The following is a 21039-nucleotide window of genomic DNA, read 5'->3' as shown; positions in this document are numbered from 1 at the left end:
AACAAATTTGCCGTTTCACTGCGGAAGATTTTTGACGATTCACAGAGGCTGCGGGTCTTTTGGGTCTTGTAGATGGAGCTTGCTTGTTCTGTTTTGATTTACTTGCTTGTGCCTTCCCTGAGCTTGTAGATACCTGAGGATCAGAATCAGAACTAGCACTGGCACAAGCATGAGAATCCGAAAAATTTGATTTTTCAATTTTAACTGCTTCATGAAAATCATTTTGATTAGAGTTTTCAGGTGTTGACTTATGATTTTCTTCACAATCATTTTCTTTTAAATTTTCATTTAAGAAAACTTCTTTCTCTTTTTGCAAATCATTTTGAGTTTCAGTCTCGATCGAAGCTGAGACGTCATCAACAAATTTCGATTCCTTTCGATCATTGTCGTCCAATGATGTTCCCTCAGATTCATCAGTAGAAATATTTACTGAATTTGATTCACACGAAAAATCAGTATGTGATTGATTTTCCTGTGAAGCATCATCAGTGGTTTCACTGGATGTGTTCTGAGGAACATCGTTGGTCACACTATTTTCTCCTAGAGAATCAGAAATATCAGAATCACAACTTTCAGCAGTTTCAAAACAATCATCATCACACGCAGTTTTAAAAGGTTCATCACAAGCATTCACTGTTTTGCCCAAAACATCAGGCCCAAAAGAAGACGAAACATAACTATGAAAAGAGTTCAAAAACGCTTGTCCAAACACACAACCAGAATTAGTATCATCAAAAGAAGTTTTAGAAGAATCAGATTCTAAAACTTGTTCACTTCCAAACACATCTCCCCATATCACTTCAGGTACTTTATCTGCACATGACGAAGAACTGTTAGGATCACAAGTACCCTTTGACACAAAACATGTCTCTGATTTTACCTGCTCTTCAGTAAATTTGCCATTGATTGATGACTTACTGTTTTTGGAACTTTCAACATTTACCGAGGGCTTATTATTTTTGGGTCCGTATGTCATTTTACTTTCATTCAGCATCTCCTCCTCGGTCATAGGCAAGTAGGTATAATTGTTATTGTACGGAGGAGGAGCCTGATTATAACCCAAACCCGACCCTTTCTTTTTAGAATAAGCCAGTTGTTGATCACAGAGATTCTTGACTAATTTACTGGAGGAATCAAATTTTTTAATATTTAACTCATTAATTTGATATTTATCCCGAACATCCTCCAGTTCCTTAGTTACCTCACACAATTTTTCTTTAACCATGATGAGTTGTGCCGTGGCTACACTAACATCGTCTTTGAGTTGGACGATATCCTTACGCTGAGCTTCGATTTTCTCTTTGAAAAGTTTTTCATTTTTCGTTAAAGTGAAATTTTTGCGTTTAATTTCATTATAATCTTCAATTAGCTCAGCGTTATGGATTCTATAGGCCTCAACTCGTTCCCTACATTCAGAAGTGCAAAAAACAGAAAGTACCTCTTCTTTGGTGAGACCCTTAACCGGAGCTGACAGAATTTGAGTCATGAAGGCGAAGTTTTCAGCTGACGACTCCTCCTCCTGTGCAGCCTTCACATCGTCACTCACAGAAGCATTGCTGGCCATGAAAGCGATATTGCTTGGGGTGGCTTGATTCTCAGGAGCTGAAATGTTTAATCTTTCGATCTCTGAACTCCAGTCAAAAGGCGAATCAGGCTGAACCACCAAAGCTTGGGCCAATCCCACTTGTGGGCTTCCACTGTTGACACTATCAGCAGGCACACCAGTTGTAGTCACAAGGGCTCTTTCTCGATTTGGTGTAACAGGAGCAGCAGGCTGAGCTGGAGTTTGTTCATCATTCACCTTGGGTTTCGTACAGTTTCTAGCCAAATGACCCTGTTCATGACAATTATAACAACGATATTCAAACGGCATCTTTACGGGTCCTGTGAACTTAAGATTTTGCCATTTGTTTTTCCCTGTCTTCCTCACAAAGTTTTTAGCTCTAAAAGCCGCCATAGCCATCTGCCACGTGATATCCATTTCTTCCACATCCTCTGGATGAATTTGATCCAAATCATCCATGGAAAACTTAGGAGGGTCAAGATTTCCCGAAGCAAAGGCGTTCATGCAATTTATGACAGATGCTGCAATTTCAAGATTTTCCTTTGACTGCCTAGAGAAGAAAGCAACCATTTCATTGCTAGCAACAGAAACAGAAGGTGCAGCAGAAGTCTTTCCAGCACTTGCAGGGGAAGCTTGAGTGGAAGACCCTGAGTTGTAGACATTTGCTGAAGTGGGAGCAGGTTTAGTATTGCGAAACATTTGGAATCCTCCTTGAGACAGAAGAGCTGTATTGCTGTCACTGGATGCAGTGGGGGCTATAGAAAAACCGGCAGCCAGCATACTGTTCTTGTAGTTAGTCTCTCTCTGCTTGTCATCCAATTCACAAGCTTTAATATGCGAGATCATCTCAGACAGGGTGCATCTTGCAAGATCTTTTGTTTTCTTTATCATAGCAACATGATGATCCCAGCTCTTGGGTAATGCATTGAGAAGTTGCCTATTTGTCGAAGCATTTGTGGTGTGAATTTCTTCCATTTGCATTTGAGTCACCAGCTTGACAAACCTTTGGATCTGATTATCCACTGTTTCACCATAAATATGGTTGAAGTTGTTGAAATTCTGTTGCAGCAAGTTCCTTCTGCTTTCTTTCATGTCCTCATTACCTTCATACACTTCCACCAGAGAGTCCCAAAGTTCCTTGGCAGATTTACAAGTGCGAAATCCCATAGCAATGTTTGGACCCAAACCCATGGTCAGATAAGAAAGAGCTCTATCATCTTCTTCAACAATAAGCAGATCATCTTCCGTGTATTGATCACGAGGCTTCTTTACTTTGACTTCAGGTTCAGTAGGGCTTTCCATCATGATCTCTCTTGGTCCTCTCAATATGCTGCGCCATAGCTTGTAGTCTTTAACTTTCAGATGCTGTTCAAATCGCCATTTCCACTCGGGAAAGTCATTAGCATCAGTTAAACGTGGAATACGCGTTGTGGTTCCTAGCTTTGAATCCAATTCTTGTTGCTGAGTTAAAGCAGACAATTCACTGTTGGTGGTTGACATTTTTAATAAATCAGTTAATTAATTGATTGATTTAATTAAGTCCAAGTCAACAGTCCAAAAGTCCGTTTCAATTTGTCGTTGCGAGTCGTAACTGGGTTGCGAGTGGAATGTGCGAGTCGTAATGAGGTGATTTCGAGTCGTAATGAGGTGTTTGTGAGTCGTAATCGTAGACGGTTGCGAGTCAGGTCAAACTTGAATGCGAGTCGTAACCAATATGGTTGCGAGTCGTAACAGGACAGGATGAGCCGAAACCGTGGTTGCGAGTGATGATCAAAAAGCTGGTTGCGAGTCGTAACTGGGCGAGATGAACCGAAACCAAGGCTGATTGCGAGTCGCAACTAAACCGTGATGAGCCGTAACTGGGAGATTGCGAGTCGGAACCTGCAAAACAGAAAGTGATAAGGACTGTTTACTCGCAATCCCGATTTTTCAGCAGTTTCCAAAATTCAAAGATTTGGTAATCTTTGAATCTGTTGAACCAATATCCCGAGATTTCAGCAAACACCGAGACTGAAATCAAACAGAACCAAAATCAGTAATTTTTCAAGGAATTTTCAGGAACAGTCGATGAACAGATCTGCATACACACTTCAACAAATCGAATCAGTAAAATATGAGATTCTTGAATCTGATTGATATCAAACCGAGCCTTTGAATGGCTTCAATGGCTCTGATACCAATTGTAAAACCCGTGAGGATCACAATGATATCAATCTAACTTTGTGAGAGTGCGGAAAACCAAACACAAAGGTGATTCAAGAAACAATATATAAACAGATCGAATAAAACACAATGAATAAACAAACCAAACTTGCATTCAACTTGAAGATGACTGATACAAGATCGGTAGGAACTCGGTTCCTTGCTATGTGTCGCCCCTGCTTCTATTCGGTATCAACAACCCTTAATCTATTGATTAAGGGTGTTTAAATACAAAACATAAGGGCCGAAACTACTCAAGCCCATGCGACACACTTACAAGCCCAACCCACATAAGACTAACCCAAAACATAATTAAACTAATTACAAGATCAATCCCTATATATTGTTAACTTGCATGAATAAACCTTTAGGTTCCAACAACCTCCTTCAATGCCCAACGGTATTGGATGGCGGGGGTCCAAACTCTTTGACCCCCTCATAAGTTAAACTACTATTAAAACTTTAACCCGGCTACCTAGGACTGTATCCTTGCTGACTCAGACTACTTAGCCGAGGGTAACGTCGCCTTCAAAAGAGGGGCCTACCACATTATACATTAATAACTTAATTAATTATCTTTCAATAATCTGACCCTTTAGGATTGTATCCTTGCTGACTCAAACTACTGGGTTGAAGGTAATGTCACCTTCAAAAGAGGGGCCTACTACAATAACTAAGTTAATCCCTTAAACAAGTGCAAAAGTGCGAAAATAATCAAAGGTTACACTACACACGAGTGGGATCCAAGTGATTCATCTTGTCTATCTGTTTTTACTTTAATTTTACTTTTCAACATTTTAGTTAGTTTTATTTTTCTAGTTTAAAAACCTTTTTTCTAACATTTTGATTTGATTAGACGTTGTGGGATTGTGTTGCGACCCGAACGAGTCGATCAGAGGAGTTTTAATCTATTTCAAAGGCGGAAACAGAGAAATAGACTTCGAAACAGCTTGAATATCACTTTAAACTTCTTTTTGATTGATATAACACAGATTACAATCACTGGACAAACCGGCAGTACCTCGGTATCCAAATCATACACTGTTACATATGATTTCGCTCGAAAGGCTATATATAGACTTGGGATTCCGCTTGAAAGTGTCAAGGTGCATTTCAAGCGGAATTAGTAATGTTATGATTCTGCTTGAAACTACATAATGACATTTCAAGCGAAATCAACTCCTTCAAGCGAAATCACCTTTAATTCTGTTTTCTCAAACAAAGTGCCCTGATCTAATCAATCTAGTACAAGACTCGATACAAGACGAAGTCGACAGATGCATGCACCAACAGACTCCCCCTCAGATGTTGACGAGTCTTCAGTGTCGAGTCTTCTCATCTTCAATCTTTATCAATCTTTGGGCTTTACTTTTTCTTTCAGCACCAACATGCTCCCTTCTAACTAAACCTTCTTTCGGATGTCTTCAGACTCCCCCTTTCGATGTGCTGAAATTGTAATCTGGCTTTCACAGAATCAGGATCGTTATCTTGCTCTCAAGCTTTCTTATTCTCTTGATCAGATCTCTTAATTCCTTAAGATCATCAGCAGATCTCTTGATTCCTTAAGTTCATCAGCAGGTCTCTTGATTCCTTAAGTTCATCAGCATCATCAGCTCCAGGATTATAACCTGGCCCTTCCTGCACAAACTCTACCTCACAATAAACTACCCACTTGAGAATCCAATCTCAAAATGATTTACCATTAAAATTTTGTGATAAACCACTTGTCAAAAATATCAATTTTCTTTTCAAACATCTTCAAATAAACTTTCCCAAACCTGTTCATCATGTTCAGCACTCGGAATTTTGAAAATCAGCTTTCCAACATCAGTTGTCGAAAATCTTTTTGAATTTTTTTTTAAATTTATGCTAAAACACACTGAAAATCTTTTTGGATTTTTGAGTTTAAATGAAATGCAGTAAAGAAATATTTACAGACAATATTTTTGTGAGTTTGTGTAAGAAGATCATATCAGTTTATGAGACAAATCACCAACACCGTTAAGCTTCATTTCATTTTAAGTTCTAAACAATTCACTTAGATTGTCAGTATATTGGTCCACTTAAATTTTCACACAAAGTTCAACTGTTTCGAGATATGATGATTAATGTCTTAAGCACTTAAACTTATTCGCGTGTCCCATCACTTGAATATACTCCCGTATCCAGATCCCAATATTCAGTCTTACAGGTGAGTATACCTAGATGATATCTGTAAAAGGGTTAGGTGCGAAACCGTGAGAGATCAGGTCAGAACTTCCGTTCAGCAGAGAGATGACGGCTCGACTTTAGGTGTGTCCCCTTTAGAGGATCTTTTCTTCAACAGCACATAATTAGCATTTTTCAATGTTTCATCATTTTTGTACTGAGGGCGATGCTATATTTCAAGCATTTTGCAAAGTATTATACGGGGACTAGGCCATTGCTTCCGCAAAATCAGAAATCCCGGGATAATACCCCAGATATCACTGAGTATAAAGACCTAGTATCTCAGAAAGAGGGACCTTTCAAACAAGATTTCGGGGGTTACCCATATATCCAAGAAATGTTACCCACGATATAAGTTTGAAATTTTAGGTTTATATCTCGTCACAATCTACTAAATGTATAAAAACCTACTGGCACATCCACAGTGAGATCGTTTATCACATTTTAACTATCCAATTCTTTAGCATGCTGTGATCGTCCACTGATGTACTATCATTTCCTCTTTTTCACAACAAAACTCATTTTTCATTTTATCATGTTTTTGGATTGTTCAAATTTTCTAATGTTTTTGGATTTTCTGAAATTTTTACTCCCCCTAAAATGCAAACACATTAAAAGAAATTTGAAAACAAACTATACAAGAAAAATGACAACTGATATCGAATTGCTTCAATTCGCCATGCACTAGGCATAAACAATCAGAACTCCCCCTTTCAACAAACTATTTTCCCATTAAGATTTCAAAACACTCAAGTTTGTTTTAATCAAAATGGTTTTTCCAGAAAATAAGTTTTGTTTTAACCTCTTGTAGGTTCGGGTAAACTCATCACATTGTCCATTTTTAACCACATGTATGAGGATTACATCAAGTTCAATTTAATGACCTTGACGAATCACTTGTAAAAATTACCATCTGTACCACTTGTAAGAAAATCAAGTACAACTTAATGTCCCTGATTTACCAGTTGTAGGAATACCACATCTACACAAAATCATTTTACCAATAAAGATGTCGATTCCTGCTTCACACTTACCAACCTGGAAGCTCCGGCAAGTCACACTTAACCTGTAAAAATTAACCATTATAAGATTCATTCACAAATTCAATTATCAAGAAAGATGCCGATTCTTGATCCACGATTACAAACTTGGGATCTCCGGCAAGTCAGATTTTTAAGGGAAAAGAATTTCCACCCAAGTCTGACCAACCCTGGGTGATTTTAACTCTGATTCAGTTGGGTTATAAGTTGCCTTCTTTGTCGCATAAAAATCTTTAACCCCTTTGGTATTTCCTTCGACCATTTTCTCAAAAATCTTTTTCACAATGCCATTAAAAGTTTTCTCAACATCAAATTCCTTCTTTTCAGTATAGAATTGATTTGAGATCTCAACCTTACCAACTTTCTGCTTAAATTTTCCATCCTTCAATGATGGAAAATTATCATCATTCACTGAAGGTACTGATTTCTCTTCTTTAACCTCAACTTGTGGCTCTTCTGGCTTTGTGGAACCAGGTTCATCGCCGACTTTCTCAGAAAACTTCTTAACAACCCACAATTGGTTGTCCTTGGCTCTCTTTTTGTAAAATTTTTTCTTTGAACACTCACCAACTTCATAAGTTGAATTTTCAAAAATTTTGAATTTCTCAGTTGGTAGTTCAACATCAACAACTTTTTCTTTAAGTTTTTCAGAGACTCCCTGCTTTGTCTTAGTAGTTTGAGAACAGTTCCACGCAATGTGACCAACTTCATTGCATTTGTAACAGGTTCTAGTCTCTTTTCTATGAAAAACTCCAGTTCCTTTCCTCTCAGCAAGAAACTCCTTGTTTGATTGTCTCCAGCAAGGTTTCTTCTGTTCTTCCTCAGCACTTCCTCCTGAAACAAATTTTGTGTTTGTTTTAGAAATTTTATCATTTTTATCATTTTCTGATGGAATAAAGCCTAGACCTTTCTTTTTGAAATTACCGTTATGGTTTGGTTTCTTTTGAAAACCAGAACCAGAACTGTAACCTTTTTTCTTGTTTAACCGTTGTTGAACTCTTGAAGTGTATTTTTTAGGTTTTCCAGTAAGATTTAAATCTTTTATTTCAGAAATATTGATTTCTGTCATTTTGAAAACCTTTTTGATCATTTCAAATCTAACACTTCTTATTGGAAACTCTTTGTCAGAATATAATTTGTCAGAATCATTCAAAGTATATACTACTTCGAATGTTTCATCATTCAAATTTGATTTTGATAACAAAAACTCTTTACTGTACGCCCGTTTAACTGATTGTTTTGGACTGTTTACTGACGAACTTGAACCTCCAGACTCGGACTTTTACTCAGACTCCTCATCTGTATCCAACACCTGATCAACCAACTTTTTTATTAACTCAGACTCATGATCAGTGTCAGACGATGTGAAAATGACGTCAATGTTTTCTGGTAATTCATCGGTTATATCAGACTTCAGTTTTATATTGACTGCCTTTTGAACTTGCTCCTCATTTGGTTTTCTGGGAGAATAACCTTCCCAGATCGGAGGCGGACACTTGTTATAGCTAACACTCAGTTTCTTACCAGTATCCTTCTTCTTTGGCTTCTTATCCTGAAATGCTTCGAAACCTGTCACAGTTGGATAAGTTCGATCAATAAGATAATCAGAACTAGAATAACTCTGTAATAATCGTCTGATTCTCTCATTCTCAATTTTCTCAGTCTCCAACTCTTGTTTTATCTTGGCACATTCCTCAATGTAATAGTTTATAGCTTTTTCTTTTGTCATCATCGTTGCATTCATCATTGTCAAAGCGTCTTCTCTCTCAGAATTTGTCTTTTGAAGACCAGTTACTGTTCTATTCAATACATCATAAGATTCCTTCACGTAATTGAGATTGAACAGTAATTGTTCTTTCATCTTCTCAAGCTCAGCCAACTTCTCGTCTTTTGCTGCACATTCTTTGCAAGATTCTAGACACTTTGAGCAAGGCTTGATGACTTCCACAATTTTTTCTACTTCAATAATTTTCTCAGATTCAACAACTTTTTCAGCTCCAGTCACCTTTTCTGTTTCACCAATCTCCTCAGCAACAATTTTAACCTCTTCATTTTGAACAATCTCTTCTTTTTGAACAACACTTTCAGACTTCATTTGTTTTTGTTCTTTTGCTGCTCGTCTCTCCTTCAGCTTCTCCAAGCGATCTGCAAATAAAATTGAAAGCTTTCAGGAGATAGATGAGTTTTTGCAACATTAATATGTCTTTCTTCTTCATCATTACCACTGTCATCAGTTGGTGATTGAACAAACTCTATTGATTTATCAGAACTATCATCTGAAAAACCAGACTCAGATGGTGTTTGATAAAAAACAGTTTCCTTTTCTGAACTTTCATCTGAACTTAGTGAGCTTTCATCTGATGAGACAGACTTTTCTTCTTCATTCATCACACTAACACCAATAGCTTTCATCAACTCGGTAAACATATCTGGTTCTTTCAAAATTTTAGCAATGAAAGCTTTAAACTCTCCTTTTTCATCAACAAACATATCCCAGCTAAAACCTTCAGGTAACCTTTCATCATCTTGATTGATTAGGCATGCTTTGCTGTCAGATGAGATGTATTTATCCCAGCTGAAATTTTCTTGATTGACTAAACACGCTTTCTTTGAAGAATCCTTTATTACTTTTCTTCCATGAGCCACTTGTGGTTGTTGTTGTTGTTGTTGTTGTTGACCAACTTGTTGATATATGGCTTTCTGGTAGTAATCATCTTTTCCAAACGGATTCTTTGCTTCATTTGCTTCTCTATTCTTGCATTCCCTCTTGAAATGACCTTTCTCCCTGCATCGAAAACAAGTAACTTTAGATTTATCAAAACCCAAAGTTGAAACATGTGCATCAAGAAAATCATTTCTTCCAGTAATCATCTTGAACTTTTCAGCTCTTCTCAGGACACTAGCCAGACACCATTTGATGTCCATTAGTTCCAATTCTTCAGCGTCTATCTGATCGTAATCCTCTTTCGTTAGCATAGGATTTCCGATTCTCCCTGCAACCAAACCTTCATAGGATTGCAGCACAGTTTCAAGTAATGACATATGATCTTTTGCAATTTCTTCAGAAAAGCTTTGACCCTCTGGAAGATTCAAAGCTATATTGCACTATATCACACAACCACCACTTTTTGTACTTTGAGAATGGAAACTTGATGATGAACTCTTGGGATTAACACTCGGATATGAAGAAAATCCACTGCTGTTGTTTGAACCTTGATCAACATTTTCAGATGAGTTTCCAGCACTAAACGTAGTTTGAATTTTCGGACTTCTTTCAACCTCTTGAACACTGCCTTTATAATACATTTTCATGTCTTGTTGACCACTCGGATTACTCATCCTCGCAATCTTTTGCTGTTCCAGATCTTGACCCTCAATCTTCTCAATAAACTGAGAAATCGTCAAACCATCATATACTCCAGTGTTCTTTAAGATCATCAAGTAAGTACCCCACTCCTTTTGAGGTAAAGCGTCAGCTAACTTGTCGACCCATTCCTCTCGATCTTTGGTTATGCTTAACATTGACATGGATCGCACTAAATGGCAATATCTTTCAATTAATTTCTTTGTATCTTCCCCGGGAAAACTGGTGAAGAGATCAAATTCTTTCTTAAGTAATGCCTTTTTACTTTTAATCATCTTCTCACTTCTCTCAAATTTGATTTTAAGAGCATCCCAAATTGATTTTGAAGTTTTGTCATGTTGAAGCAATACGAAGATGTCTTCTTTAATGGCTTGCTGAAGTAGACTAATCATCATCTTTTCAGCTTTGTACATGACACATTCTTTGTCATTGAATTCTGAGATTTCTTTTTCAACTTGCAGATCCGTACGTGGTAGAACATACTTCTTCAAAATACATTCCCATGATCTTAGATGGTTAGCTTGAACCCAGTTTTCAAACCTATCTTTCCATCTGTAATACTCCTCAATGCTCATTAGCTTCGGTGGTTTTTGCATTGTACTAGTTTCATTTTCCAAATTCATGTTTTGAGCAATGGAAGCCGGAGTAGTCGGAGATGTGGCGAATGCGTTATAAAATTCTTCACTCATGATTGGAATCACGTTTTTCAAAAATCAGCACTTTTCAAGCGAAATAACCTGAAAAAAAAACAACTTCAAGCGAAATAAAGATTTCAAGCGGAATAAGAAGTTCAAACGGAATCACTTGATTTCATTTGAATTTCAAGCGAAATTATGTTTGAAGCGGAATCACTGATTTGAAACGGAATCAGTACAATTTGGAGCGGAATCACTGATTTCGCTTGAAATTTCAAGCGGAATAGCAACTTTGAAGCGGAATCAGACTATTTCAAGCAAAATCACTGATTTCGCTTGAAAATCTCAAGTGGAATAATGACTTTGAAGCGGAAACAGATATTGTTCGTTCAAGCGGAATTACCTTTTTAGTCCATTTTTACCACTTTTAATCCGAATTTTGTTCTGAAACTCTCAAGGGTTTGTTAAAACACAGTTTTACACGATATGTGAGAAAATTAGCCAATTTTAACCGTAAAAACTTGTTGATTTTGAAAAGAAGGTGTAGAAAACAAGAAAATTTTGAGTTGAATCAGTAGGAACTCCTCCTCCTGAGCTCTGATACCACTTGTGGGATCGTGTTGCGACCCGAACGAGTCGTTCAGAGGAGTTTTAATCTATTTCAAAGGCGGAAACAGAGAAATAGACTTCGAAACAGCTTGAATATCACTTTAAACTTCTTTCTGATTGATATAACACAGATTACAATCACTGGACAAACCGGCAGCACCTCGGTATCCAAATCATACACTGTTACATTTGATTTCGCTCGAAAGGCTATATATAGACTTGGGATTCCGCTTGAAAGTGTCAAGGTGCATTTCAAGCGGAATTAGTAATGTTATGATTCCGCTTAAAACTGCATAATGACATTTCAAGCGAAATCAACTCCTTCAAGCGAAATCACCTTTAATTCTGTTTTCTCGAACAAAGTGCCCTGATCTAATCAATCTAGTACAAGACTCGATACAAGACGAAATCGACAGATGCATGCACCAACAGACGTTGAGGATAAACCGGTACTAAAAGTTCTTGTGTCCTTGGACGACCTCGGTATCGTACCAACACTATACTACGTCCACGATGGGTGCACTTGCCCACATGTATGTTTAGTTTTAGTGAATATCGTGTTTATAAATTTAAAACTTGGCTAAAAAGTGTAAAAAGGGCTTAAAATATATACCTAAAATATATACACACTGACATGCATCAATATATTTAACCATTTTACTTGTAAAGACCTACCTCCGCTACGTTGTATTTTTGTAACAAAGCTCATGGCGAAGTTTATTTTGAAAAACAAAGTTTAAACGTATTTATGAACACTTGTTAGAAAAATAATTTCTAAGTGTTGGAATTTTTAGAAAATTTCGCCAGAGTTTCCTTTGTAAATGGAGGTGTCCATGCTAATAAGCATATCATTTTCTTTTCTAAAAATCATTCAACAATCAACAACTATTTACCAAGAGCAAACTATTCCATTTACAAACCAACATGAACTTGATGTTTCATAAAAACGCGTAGTAACTTGGTATGGCGTTTAGTGGGTTTAGTTACCCTCCATAGTGTGTTTACTTTATTTAAAATCTCATTCTCGGGATTTTTAGATGTTTACAACTTGTGAACATATTTTACAAAAATATTTATTTACAACATTTTCATGTGTTACTAGTGTCCATATACTTACTTTATTTCCAAAATAGTGTAAGGATCATGATCTTTCGAAAACCGTCTTTTAATCTTGGTTTATTTAGGAAAATCACTCACAAGTTTTAGATCTACAAGATCACTAGTTCACTTGGTTTATTATTTTTACAAGAAATCATTTTATCACCAAGTTCATGTCTAAATATGGAGGTGATTCTTTCATGAAAACCCCTAATCACCTCCTACTTGTTAAATTATGTTTTTAATCATAAGTTAACAAGTTTCATGTAATGATCAACAACATATTTCTAGTAATCAACAAGCAAGCATCAACATATATCAAACAACATCATACTAACATTATTTCTTCATGTATCATCTTATTTAAGCTTATGTTTCAAGTTTTAGTGTAAGATCTTATGGTGTTCATATGTTTTCTTCATAATAAACCTTTTAACCACCATAAACATGAAGTAAATAAGGATTAACAAGAAGCTTACAACTAGCTTAAAGCTAGGGAAGATCACAAGTGAAAATGTAGAGGATAAAAGCGCACTAGAGAGGTCCTTGATGATCCGTGAGTTCCACACTTCGTTATTCACCTTTGTGCACCTCAAAATGAACTTGGAATGGTTGGAAGGAAATCTAAAATGGTGGGAGTGTAAGGGGGTGTTTCGGCCGTGAGCTTCAAAGGAGGGAGAGAGGAGAAGGGTTGTGAAGAAGATGATGTTACTTATCCATTATATAATCTCTTAATTCCTTTTACACAATGGTTTAAATGTCCAAGGTAGTACAAACATGATCACTCCAAAATCCAAGGAAAGATTAGAGGAGATATTAAGAAGATTTTGGCAAATCTTGGAGTGGTGGGGCCCCTTGGTGCCGTGAACAATGAGGGGGGGGGGGTAAGTTTGTAAATTTTGATGGTAAAAGGTAATTAGTGGGAGGTTATGTGGTAAAAGTCTAGTGTTATGTGTTACATGTAATATGTAGTGAGTTATAGTGCTCGGGAACCATAACTAGCTCAGAAAAATAAAAACAGTGTTTCTTGCAATATTATAGTGTTCCGGATAATGTCCGGTTAGATACCGTTCCGTTAAAGTGCTAAGTGATTCCGTATAGTGTCTTTTATGTAACTTTTTGTAATACTTTTAATTCCCAACACTTAGGAAAGCATACAAGACTATTTAGTCAATTTTCTGCACAAGACTAGTATGTTAGCAAGCACACGTAAGTATGACACAGTAATCAGAAAGCAGTTAAGTAATTCAGCACATACATCAAGCACTTTAATTTACATTAATGAATCGTACGGATACATGAAATTTTGAGGGTTGTCACATTGGTTCAACCACATTTTCGGCGAATCGTCCTACACAAACACGAGCACGTTTATTCCGGAAAGCAGTGTGGTATAACATTTTTTTAACTTGTTCTATTTGTTTATGAAATACTTAGTACACCGTTTGTATTAGGAGGGGGCTCATGTCCCTGATTCTTACGATGAGAGAGGAAATGATGATCACGCGGAGGAGGTTGTGTCCGGCTTTCGTCCCCATCATAATGAATCGTTGTTGCCAGACCTCAACGAGGTAAGTATATATATGTATTTTTTTCTATTCGGCGTTAAACTTACCATTACCTTTTACCAGTTGGTTTTTTTAGTGTGTTATGCCCCGCCAACCGTTGTTACCAGATCTGAACGAGGTAAAAATATATTTACTTATTATTATGAAGGCTTTTAGATGTGCCGGTTATGATTTAACCGTTGTTTTTTTCCAGTTAGTCGTCTCTAGCTATGATCATGGTTACGGGTCTTCGTATTGTGAAGCCGGTTACAGTACCTCGTACGGACAGGAAGAATATGGCAATAACTTTTTCGTTAGTGGTGCCTCGAGAGTACAAGAAGACGTTGGTGAGCCTTCTTACACGCAAGAGTCATTAGGTGACGAGCAACCCGCTTACGAAAACGACATTTCTGGAGGCCCATCATCGAGCTTCCAAGGGTGATTTTTGAAAACGAGCATAACTTTGGCTACGGGGCTCCGTTTTAGGCGTTCGACCAGTCAAATTGAAGATTGAAACGAGGAGCACGTCATGGCAAGGCCCGAAGGGCCCTTGTCCAAGTTTTGCCCCCCAAAAACACATTCTAATGGGAGTTTTGGACACTTTTTATATTTTTTCGGTGTTTTATGCATTTTGTTTTTGTGCTTGTGTTTGGCCAATGACCTTTTTGTGGCTCATCTTGAATTTCAGTATCTATTTATGTATTGCTCTTGTAATTCCAATGGTCAGAAATCAATTTTGAGTTTAATCACTTCAAATTCTCTGCCATTTGGGTTGAATTTTGGGGGTTTGGGAAAGATCATCACGGATATTTGTAGAATCAACGTGATTTGTTCTTCGTTATCATTTCACACGCTACATCAAAAGGTGTAATGAGTTTTTCAAATAAATGATTGTGACTATAAATATTAAAGTTAAAGGTTATCCATTGGAATCCAATATAAACTAGTAGGTTTTCTCGCGCTTCGCGGCGAGTTTTCGGTGGGTTTCCTCGCGCATCTTGGCAAGGTTCGGTAACGGTACGATACCGGTATTTGAAGGTTAAAACCAGTAAATACCCGTACCGTACAAACTGGTACCAAAAATATTTCGGTTTGGAAAATTCAATACCGGTACATGGTACCATTTACTAATCCTTAGGTATGAGTACGATACAAACACTCGATATAGCAATCGAAAGAGATATTATGACGCCTGCATGTATTGACTAATGATATTTTCGTATGTGTTGATTCAGTTTATCACGATAAAGAGCAGAAAAATCAATTATAATTCACATGTTTGTTTTTTAATAAAAGTTAGTAAGAATTATAATTTTAGTTATAGTTTACAAGTGAAAAACTTGAAACATAAATTATAAAATCAAATGAAATTAAAAGAAATTGATTTGGATGCATTTTTGTCCTTAGTTATTTTGTATATTTTATAATTGAAGGGCACCGCATAGATATCCTTATTTTTAGTGGTCACATGGGCAAAATCAGAAAACACCTAAAATAAATGGGCAAAAATCGAAAGCCATGTTATAATTTGATATATATAATAATATAAAAAAAAAATAAAAAACGAAAAGTATAATTTACGCAGGATTCTAATTTAAAAAACTATTCATTTTAAAATATAAAAAACGAAGTTGAGGTCGAATAAAACACTCACAGGGTAGGATAAAAGTAGTTTAGCGAAGTTGAGGTCGAATAAAACACTCACAGGGTAGGATAAAAGTAGTTTAGCAAGTGAAACTCTCCTTCACTTTCACTTGACTACACCTTATCCTCTCCTCCTGTAGTGTTGAGGGAGGAAGATCAAAGGCGATGATTGCCTACGCAACTTCATCATCCGCGATGTTCGCAGCATCGCACAAGAATCCACTTCTCTCAACAAACCACACCACTACCACAACCAATCGTAACTTTCAGATCCGCTGCCAACGAAACCTTGCCCCTGTTGAGCAGCGTTGGATGTTTACAGATTCCAATTTCACCGGACCGGTAATTAATTAGCCAACCGTTACTACATAATTCTACTCTATACTCATTTTCGATGTCTAAAATTATATATATTATGCATTATTGGGGATGGATTTTCTTCATTTCAAATAAGTGTTACATTAATTCTTCATTATGTGAGAATTGTAGCATCTTTGGAAGGTCTTATGTCAGTTTTTATGATGAAATTGTTGTGAGTAATTCTGATAATATGTGCATGTAAAAAACGTTGTCACAAGCACTAGGCTCTCTGGAAATCGGCTCGTTTGTAAATGAGCCCAGCCGAGCCAGGGTAAACTTGCTCCTGGCTCATTGGCTTGTTCGTTCATTCGACTAGTTAAAATTGAAGCAAAAAAAAAAATTAATATATAAACTATGACCTGAATTTATTATATCATCATCATACTCAATAAATCCCATCAACAGGCAACAGCAAAGCAAAGGTAAGGTCTGAGGAGGGTAAGATGTAGACAACCTTACCTCTACCTGTAGGAATAGAGAGGTTGTTTCCAGTGAGACCCCGGCTCGATAGTAGTGTTGCATCAAGCCTTGGACATAAGACACATAACAGTCAGCAATCGGGACAAAGACCGATTAGTGCATGTACACTTTTGTCTTACAACTATCAACGCCACCACATGATGCATGATTAACCGCCCCAGCTTTTAACGTTATTTTCACGAAATTAGTAAAATAACATTGAAATTAGTGCACTTTCACTTTTGCCCCCCGATAGCCTACACATATATACATTATATGCGCATACCGCAAACGGGGCGTTGACCTGAATTTATTATATATAGGTTATAAATTTTGTAGTTTATAAATTCTGCATTATGTGTTTGTTGAAAGTGTTATATGTTGTTTCTATATATATATATCAGTATGTGTAAAAATACAAAGTTCTATTTTTTAAAAATAAATAAATAGGATGGCATGAGTTTTAACGAGCTGAGCTCGAGCTCAACATTTCCGATCGATAAGATAAACTAGCAGCTCGAAGCCGAGCCCAAGCCCAAGCCCATCCTGGCTCCGCTCGGCTCATTTATATAGCCCTGCTATGAATGGAATAAAAAAATGCACATCGATCTTGAATATCAAACAACCTAGCGAGATACCAATAATCAAATGTTGTAAACCCAAGGAAGAAAAAAAGTTGTAGCTTGACAACTTCCTAGAAATCTCAATATTGACCAAAATTTTTGTATATTGGATAATTATATCTTGTTGTAATCTGCATGTTTGACTTGACCTTATACGAAGTAGGCCGGCACCCTATTTGATCGTATAGCTGTAATACGCAAATGTGGAGGAAGTTAGCATGAAGTCCAATTTGCATCATCCTCATTGTTTATGTAAACATAGGTAGAAATATTTGAGATATAATTAGAAGTACATTATGTAAACATGATGATACGGACCCTCCATGAACCGCCAAACATCCGGTCAAGTGCAAGATTTGTCAAGTTCCCATGTTCCCACGTTCTTGTAGTTTAAGTCATGCATTTTCCCATGTTTACTTTATTTCCTAATTTCATGTTGCTCACGTAACAGTAGGTTACATGCACCAATGTTCTTTAAATACCTTGTTTTGCTTTGGAATGAAGATAAGAAGAAAATTATTGAAAAGTAATGTTTCGTTTCTCTTATCTAGTTCTTGGAGCCTAACCCACTCAACGGGTCTCTTGGGAGATTAGCCATCTTGAATCGGCTTCTATCACATGATGTACTATTTGCCCTGCTTGTAGTGTGCACATATAATGTATATATGTTTGGGCGCTCAAGGGGCAAAAGTGTGATGTACTAATTTCGTGAAAATACCGTTAAAAGCGGTGGATGGTTAATCATGCATCATGTGGTGGTGTTCATAGCTGAAAGACACGGGGGTACATGCACTAATCGGTCTCTGTCCCGATGGTTCGAGTGTTATGTACCTTAGGTCCAAGGCTTGATACAAAACTACAATCGAGCCGGGGGTCTCACTGGAAGCAGCCTCTCTATTCCTATAGAGGTAAGGCTGTCTACATCTATCCTCCTCAGACCCTGCCTTAGCTTTGCTATTTGTGGGATTTACTGAGTATGATGATGATGATGATGATGTTTTATGTACTATCTGTTTCGTCTTTGAGGATCCACAAGACCGGTCATAATAATATCTTATTATGAAGTATGCTGTGTATCATTCTGAATCATTGTCTGCTAATTTGAGTTTCACTAGTATGGTATACATGTTTTCCGTTCCACAAAATGTTGAAGGTTGGGGGTTGGCCAATTGAATTTGAAATGGAATCAAGCACTTATTTACTTACACGTCAACACCTTAAAATTCTAGCTGTTTTTGAAAATTCGTTAAGACCTATTTAGCAAAATTAGAACTTGAATCTTCAATATGCGGTGATGATTGATAACTTTGCACAAGTTTCAAGATGAAAGCATACAAGGTTTCTTTGCAGTATATTATTTTCTGTAATATAGTTTACTTGTATAATAAACATTCTTGTTTTCTTTGTTCCAGGATGTATGGAACAAGACATGGTACCCCAAAGCCGAAGATCATGTGAACACAGAAAAGACATGGTATGTTGTTGACGCCACAGACAAAATTCTTGGAAGGCTGGCATCAACGATAGCCATTCACATACGTGGCAAGAATCTTGCTACCTATACTCCTAGTGTAGACATGGGAGCTTTTGTCATCGTGGTATGCATGCATATCCCTGCTACTCAGAAATCACATTTACATTATTACATATCGCGATAATCATGCAAAATAGCAACATTAGTAGACCTTGTTTGGGATACTACAAGTGCTTAGCATAAAGTTATGATGTCGGTTAATATAGGTAAATGCTGATAAAGTTGCAGTCTCGGGCAAAAAGAGAACCCAAAAACTGTACAGGAGGCATTCGGGCAGACCTGGTGGGATGAAAGTTGAAACTTTGGATCAGCTTCAACAAAGGATTCCAGAAAGGATCATTGAGCACGCGGTCCGTGGGATGCTTCCCAAGGGAAGGGTGAGATATCACAGTTTCTTCTTGTTTCTTGGTTTTAATATGTTTTTTATAAAAGTTAACTTGTTTTGCAGCTTGGAAGAGATCTTTTTACTCACCTTAAGGTGTACACAGGTCCTGACCATCCACACCAAGCACAAACGCCGATCGACTTGCCTATAAGAGACAAGAGGATACAGAAACAAACCTAGCTTCTCCTTTTTTCGTTTTTGAATTATCAATTTATCATTTGAGAAGCATATTTCTTCTTTCTTTCGTTTTTGAATCAGAGCTCTGATATCAATGTTACATATCAAACGAGAGAACTCAACCCAAAAGACTTGTCTGGTGGGTGAGAGAGCTCATTTAGTATATAAACCCCACATTGATTGCCCATACAACCGATGTGGGACAAGTCCCATATCTTGCAATGGTTTCGATCCATAACAATCGACCCTCCTTAAGGGCCAACGTCCTCGTTGGTCACGGCTGGCTCTCTCCAGGCCACCACTCTGTGGGCCATCACTCCGAGTTTGGCTCTAATACCAATGATACGAGGTAGAATTGAAGAACGAAATCAGAGAAGGAAGAAGAGAAAGAAACAATCAGAAGTTTTAGCTCAATTATTCGATACCCTTCCAACTGATTACAACGGTATATAACAGTCATTAACTACCTAACTAACAACTGCCCAACCATTACAACTATAGTCCCTCTAGTACAGAATATTACAAAACAGACCCCTCACATATTAAAAACTCACATATCAGATTTCAAATTACTGTAATGCCCCTTGTTTTGCAAGTTAATTACTGCCAATATAATTCTCAACTGAGATACTATGCATTTGTACTAATACCATGTGTCAACTGAGAAAGTTATTTTTATGAAAACCTACACTTAAGATCATTTCGTATAAGGAAAAAAAAATTATATATCTAACCTTGCACGTTAATCATGATTAGATTATAAGGGTGAAGATCAAATAGGAAGTTTATTTGGCTAGAAATGATAGGAAACAATAAGATTATGACATGTGACAAAATTTAAAATAAAGAGAAAGGGTATTTTAGTCAATCGTATCCTTTCTTCTTCCTTCTCCCCCCAATAACTTCAAAACCCACCATTTTCAAAACCAACCATCTTCAACTATTTCTTCACTTTCTATCTCAGAAATCACTACATTATAGTGCGATTTTCGTCACCAATCAATGATTCAAACACCCGATCAACGTGTTCTTCAGCTTTTTTGAAGAAACCCAGTTTAATTTCATACAATATCTCATTTTTTTCCTATGATGTTGAAGCGAATCACTCGATTCGTTCGATTCGATCGCTAATAAGTGTTTCTAACATTCAAGTTTCGTCAATCGTTGAAGAAATCTATGTAAGAAATTTTTGAATCGCATTTTTACGATCTGGGTTTTTGAATCTAGTCATTGCGTTTTACGATTTTGGCGGGGGTCCGGGGGCAACGCCCCTGGGAGCACGGTCCAAGGGGCGGCACCCCTGGCAGGGTCCAAGGGTCAGAGCCCCTGGCTGGGGTCGAGCTGCTTTAATAAAAAGGCATTAGAAAATTTAATTTTCCAGAAATTGACTCATTTCGAAGACAAAAATTCGTAGGTAAAACACATTTTTGAAGTGTTTTCTGGCCATTGCGTTTTAGAACTAAGACATTTTTATGTATTTTTTGGCTATTGCGTTTTAGAAAAACACATTTTTGAAGTGTTTTTAGTCATTGCGTTTTAGGTAGAACACATTTTTAGGTGTTTTCAGTCCATTGCGTTTTAGAGAGAACA

At 37.1% G+C, this 21039-nt stretch overlaps 2 protein-coding genes across 2 annotated transcripts; one reads left to right on the top strand and one right to left on the bottom strand.

The window, feature by feature from the left end:
* Positions 1-579: 579 nt before the first annotated feature.
* On the bottom strand, positions 580-4056 carry LOC110897513. The gene is made up of 2 exons (XM_022144261.2): positions 1439-4056; positions 580-813 (listed from the first exon to the last, which is right to left on the bottom strand). The coding sequence occupies exons 1-2, from the start codon at positions 3062-3064 to the stop codon at positions 796-798; spliced, it is 1644 nt and encodes a 547-aa protein (XP_021999953.1). The 5' UTR covers positions 3065-4056; the 3' UTR covers positions 580-795.
* An 11860-nt stretch (positions 4057-15916) lies between these two features.
* Positions 15917-19620, top strand: LOC110897512 (50S ribosomal protein L13, chloroplastic). The gene is made up of 4 exons (XM_022144259.2): positions 15917-16253; positions 18766-18951; positions 19094-19264; positions 19336-19620. Exons 1-4 carry the CDS (start codon positions 16077-16079, stop codon positions 19450-19452), a joined length of 651 nt encoding a protein of 216 aa, XP_021999951.1. The 5' UTR covers positions 15917-16076; the 3' UTR covers positions 19453-19620.
* The last annotated feature ends 1419 nt before the right edge of the window (positions 19621-21039 follow it).

This window comes from Helianthus annuus, chromosome 13 (assembly GCF_002127325.2).
Source record: "Helianthus annuus cultivar XRQ/B chromosome 13, HanXRQr2.0-SUNRISE, whole genome shotgun sequence".
Lineage (NCBI taxonomy): Eukaryota > Viridiplantae > Streptophyta > Magnoliopsida > Asterales > Asteraceae > Helianthus > Helianthus annuus.
This window is presented reverse-complemented; position numbering and strand designations above follow the sequence as displayed.

What these genes read in the sequence shown, in the direction of transcription:
- LOC110897512 (XM_022144259.2), top strand. Translation starts at nt 16,077, where the DNA reads ATGATTGCCTACGCAACTTCATCATCCGCGATGTTCGCAGCATCGCAC. An exon ending in ATTCCAATTTCACCGGACCG is followed by an intron (nt 16,254 to 18,765) that starts GTAATTAATTAG and finishes TCTTTGTTCCAG; the next exon opens with GATGTATGGAACAAGACATG. An exon ending in GGATGCTTCCCAAGGGAAGG is followed by an intron (nt 19,265 to 19,335) that starts GTGAGATATCAC and finishes CTTGTTTTGCAG; the next exon opens with CTTGGAAGAGATCTTTTTAC.
- LOC110897513 (XM_022144261.2), bottom strand. Translation starts at nt 3,064, where the DNA reads ATGTCAACCACCAACAGTGAATTGTCTGCTTTAACTCAGCAACAAGAA.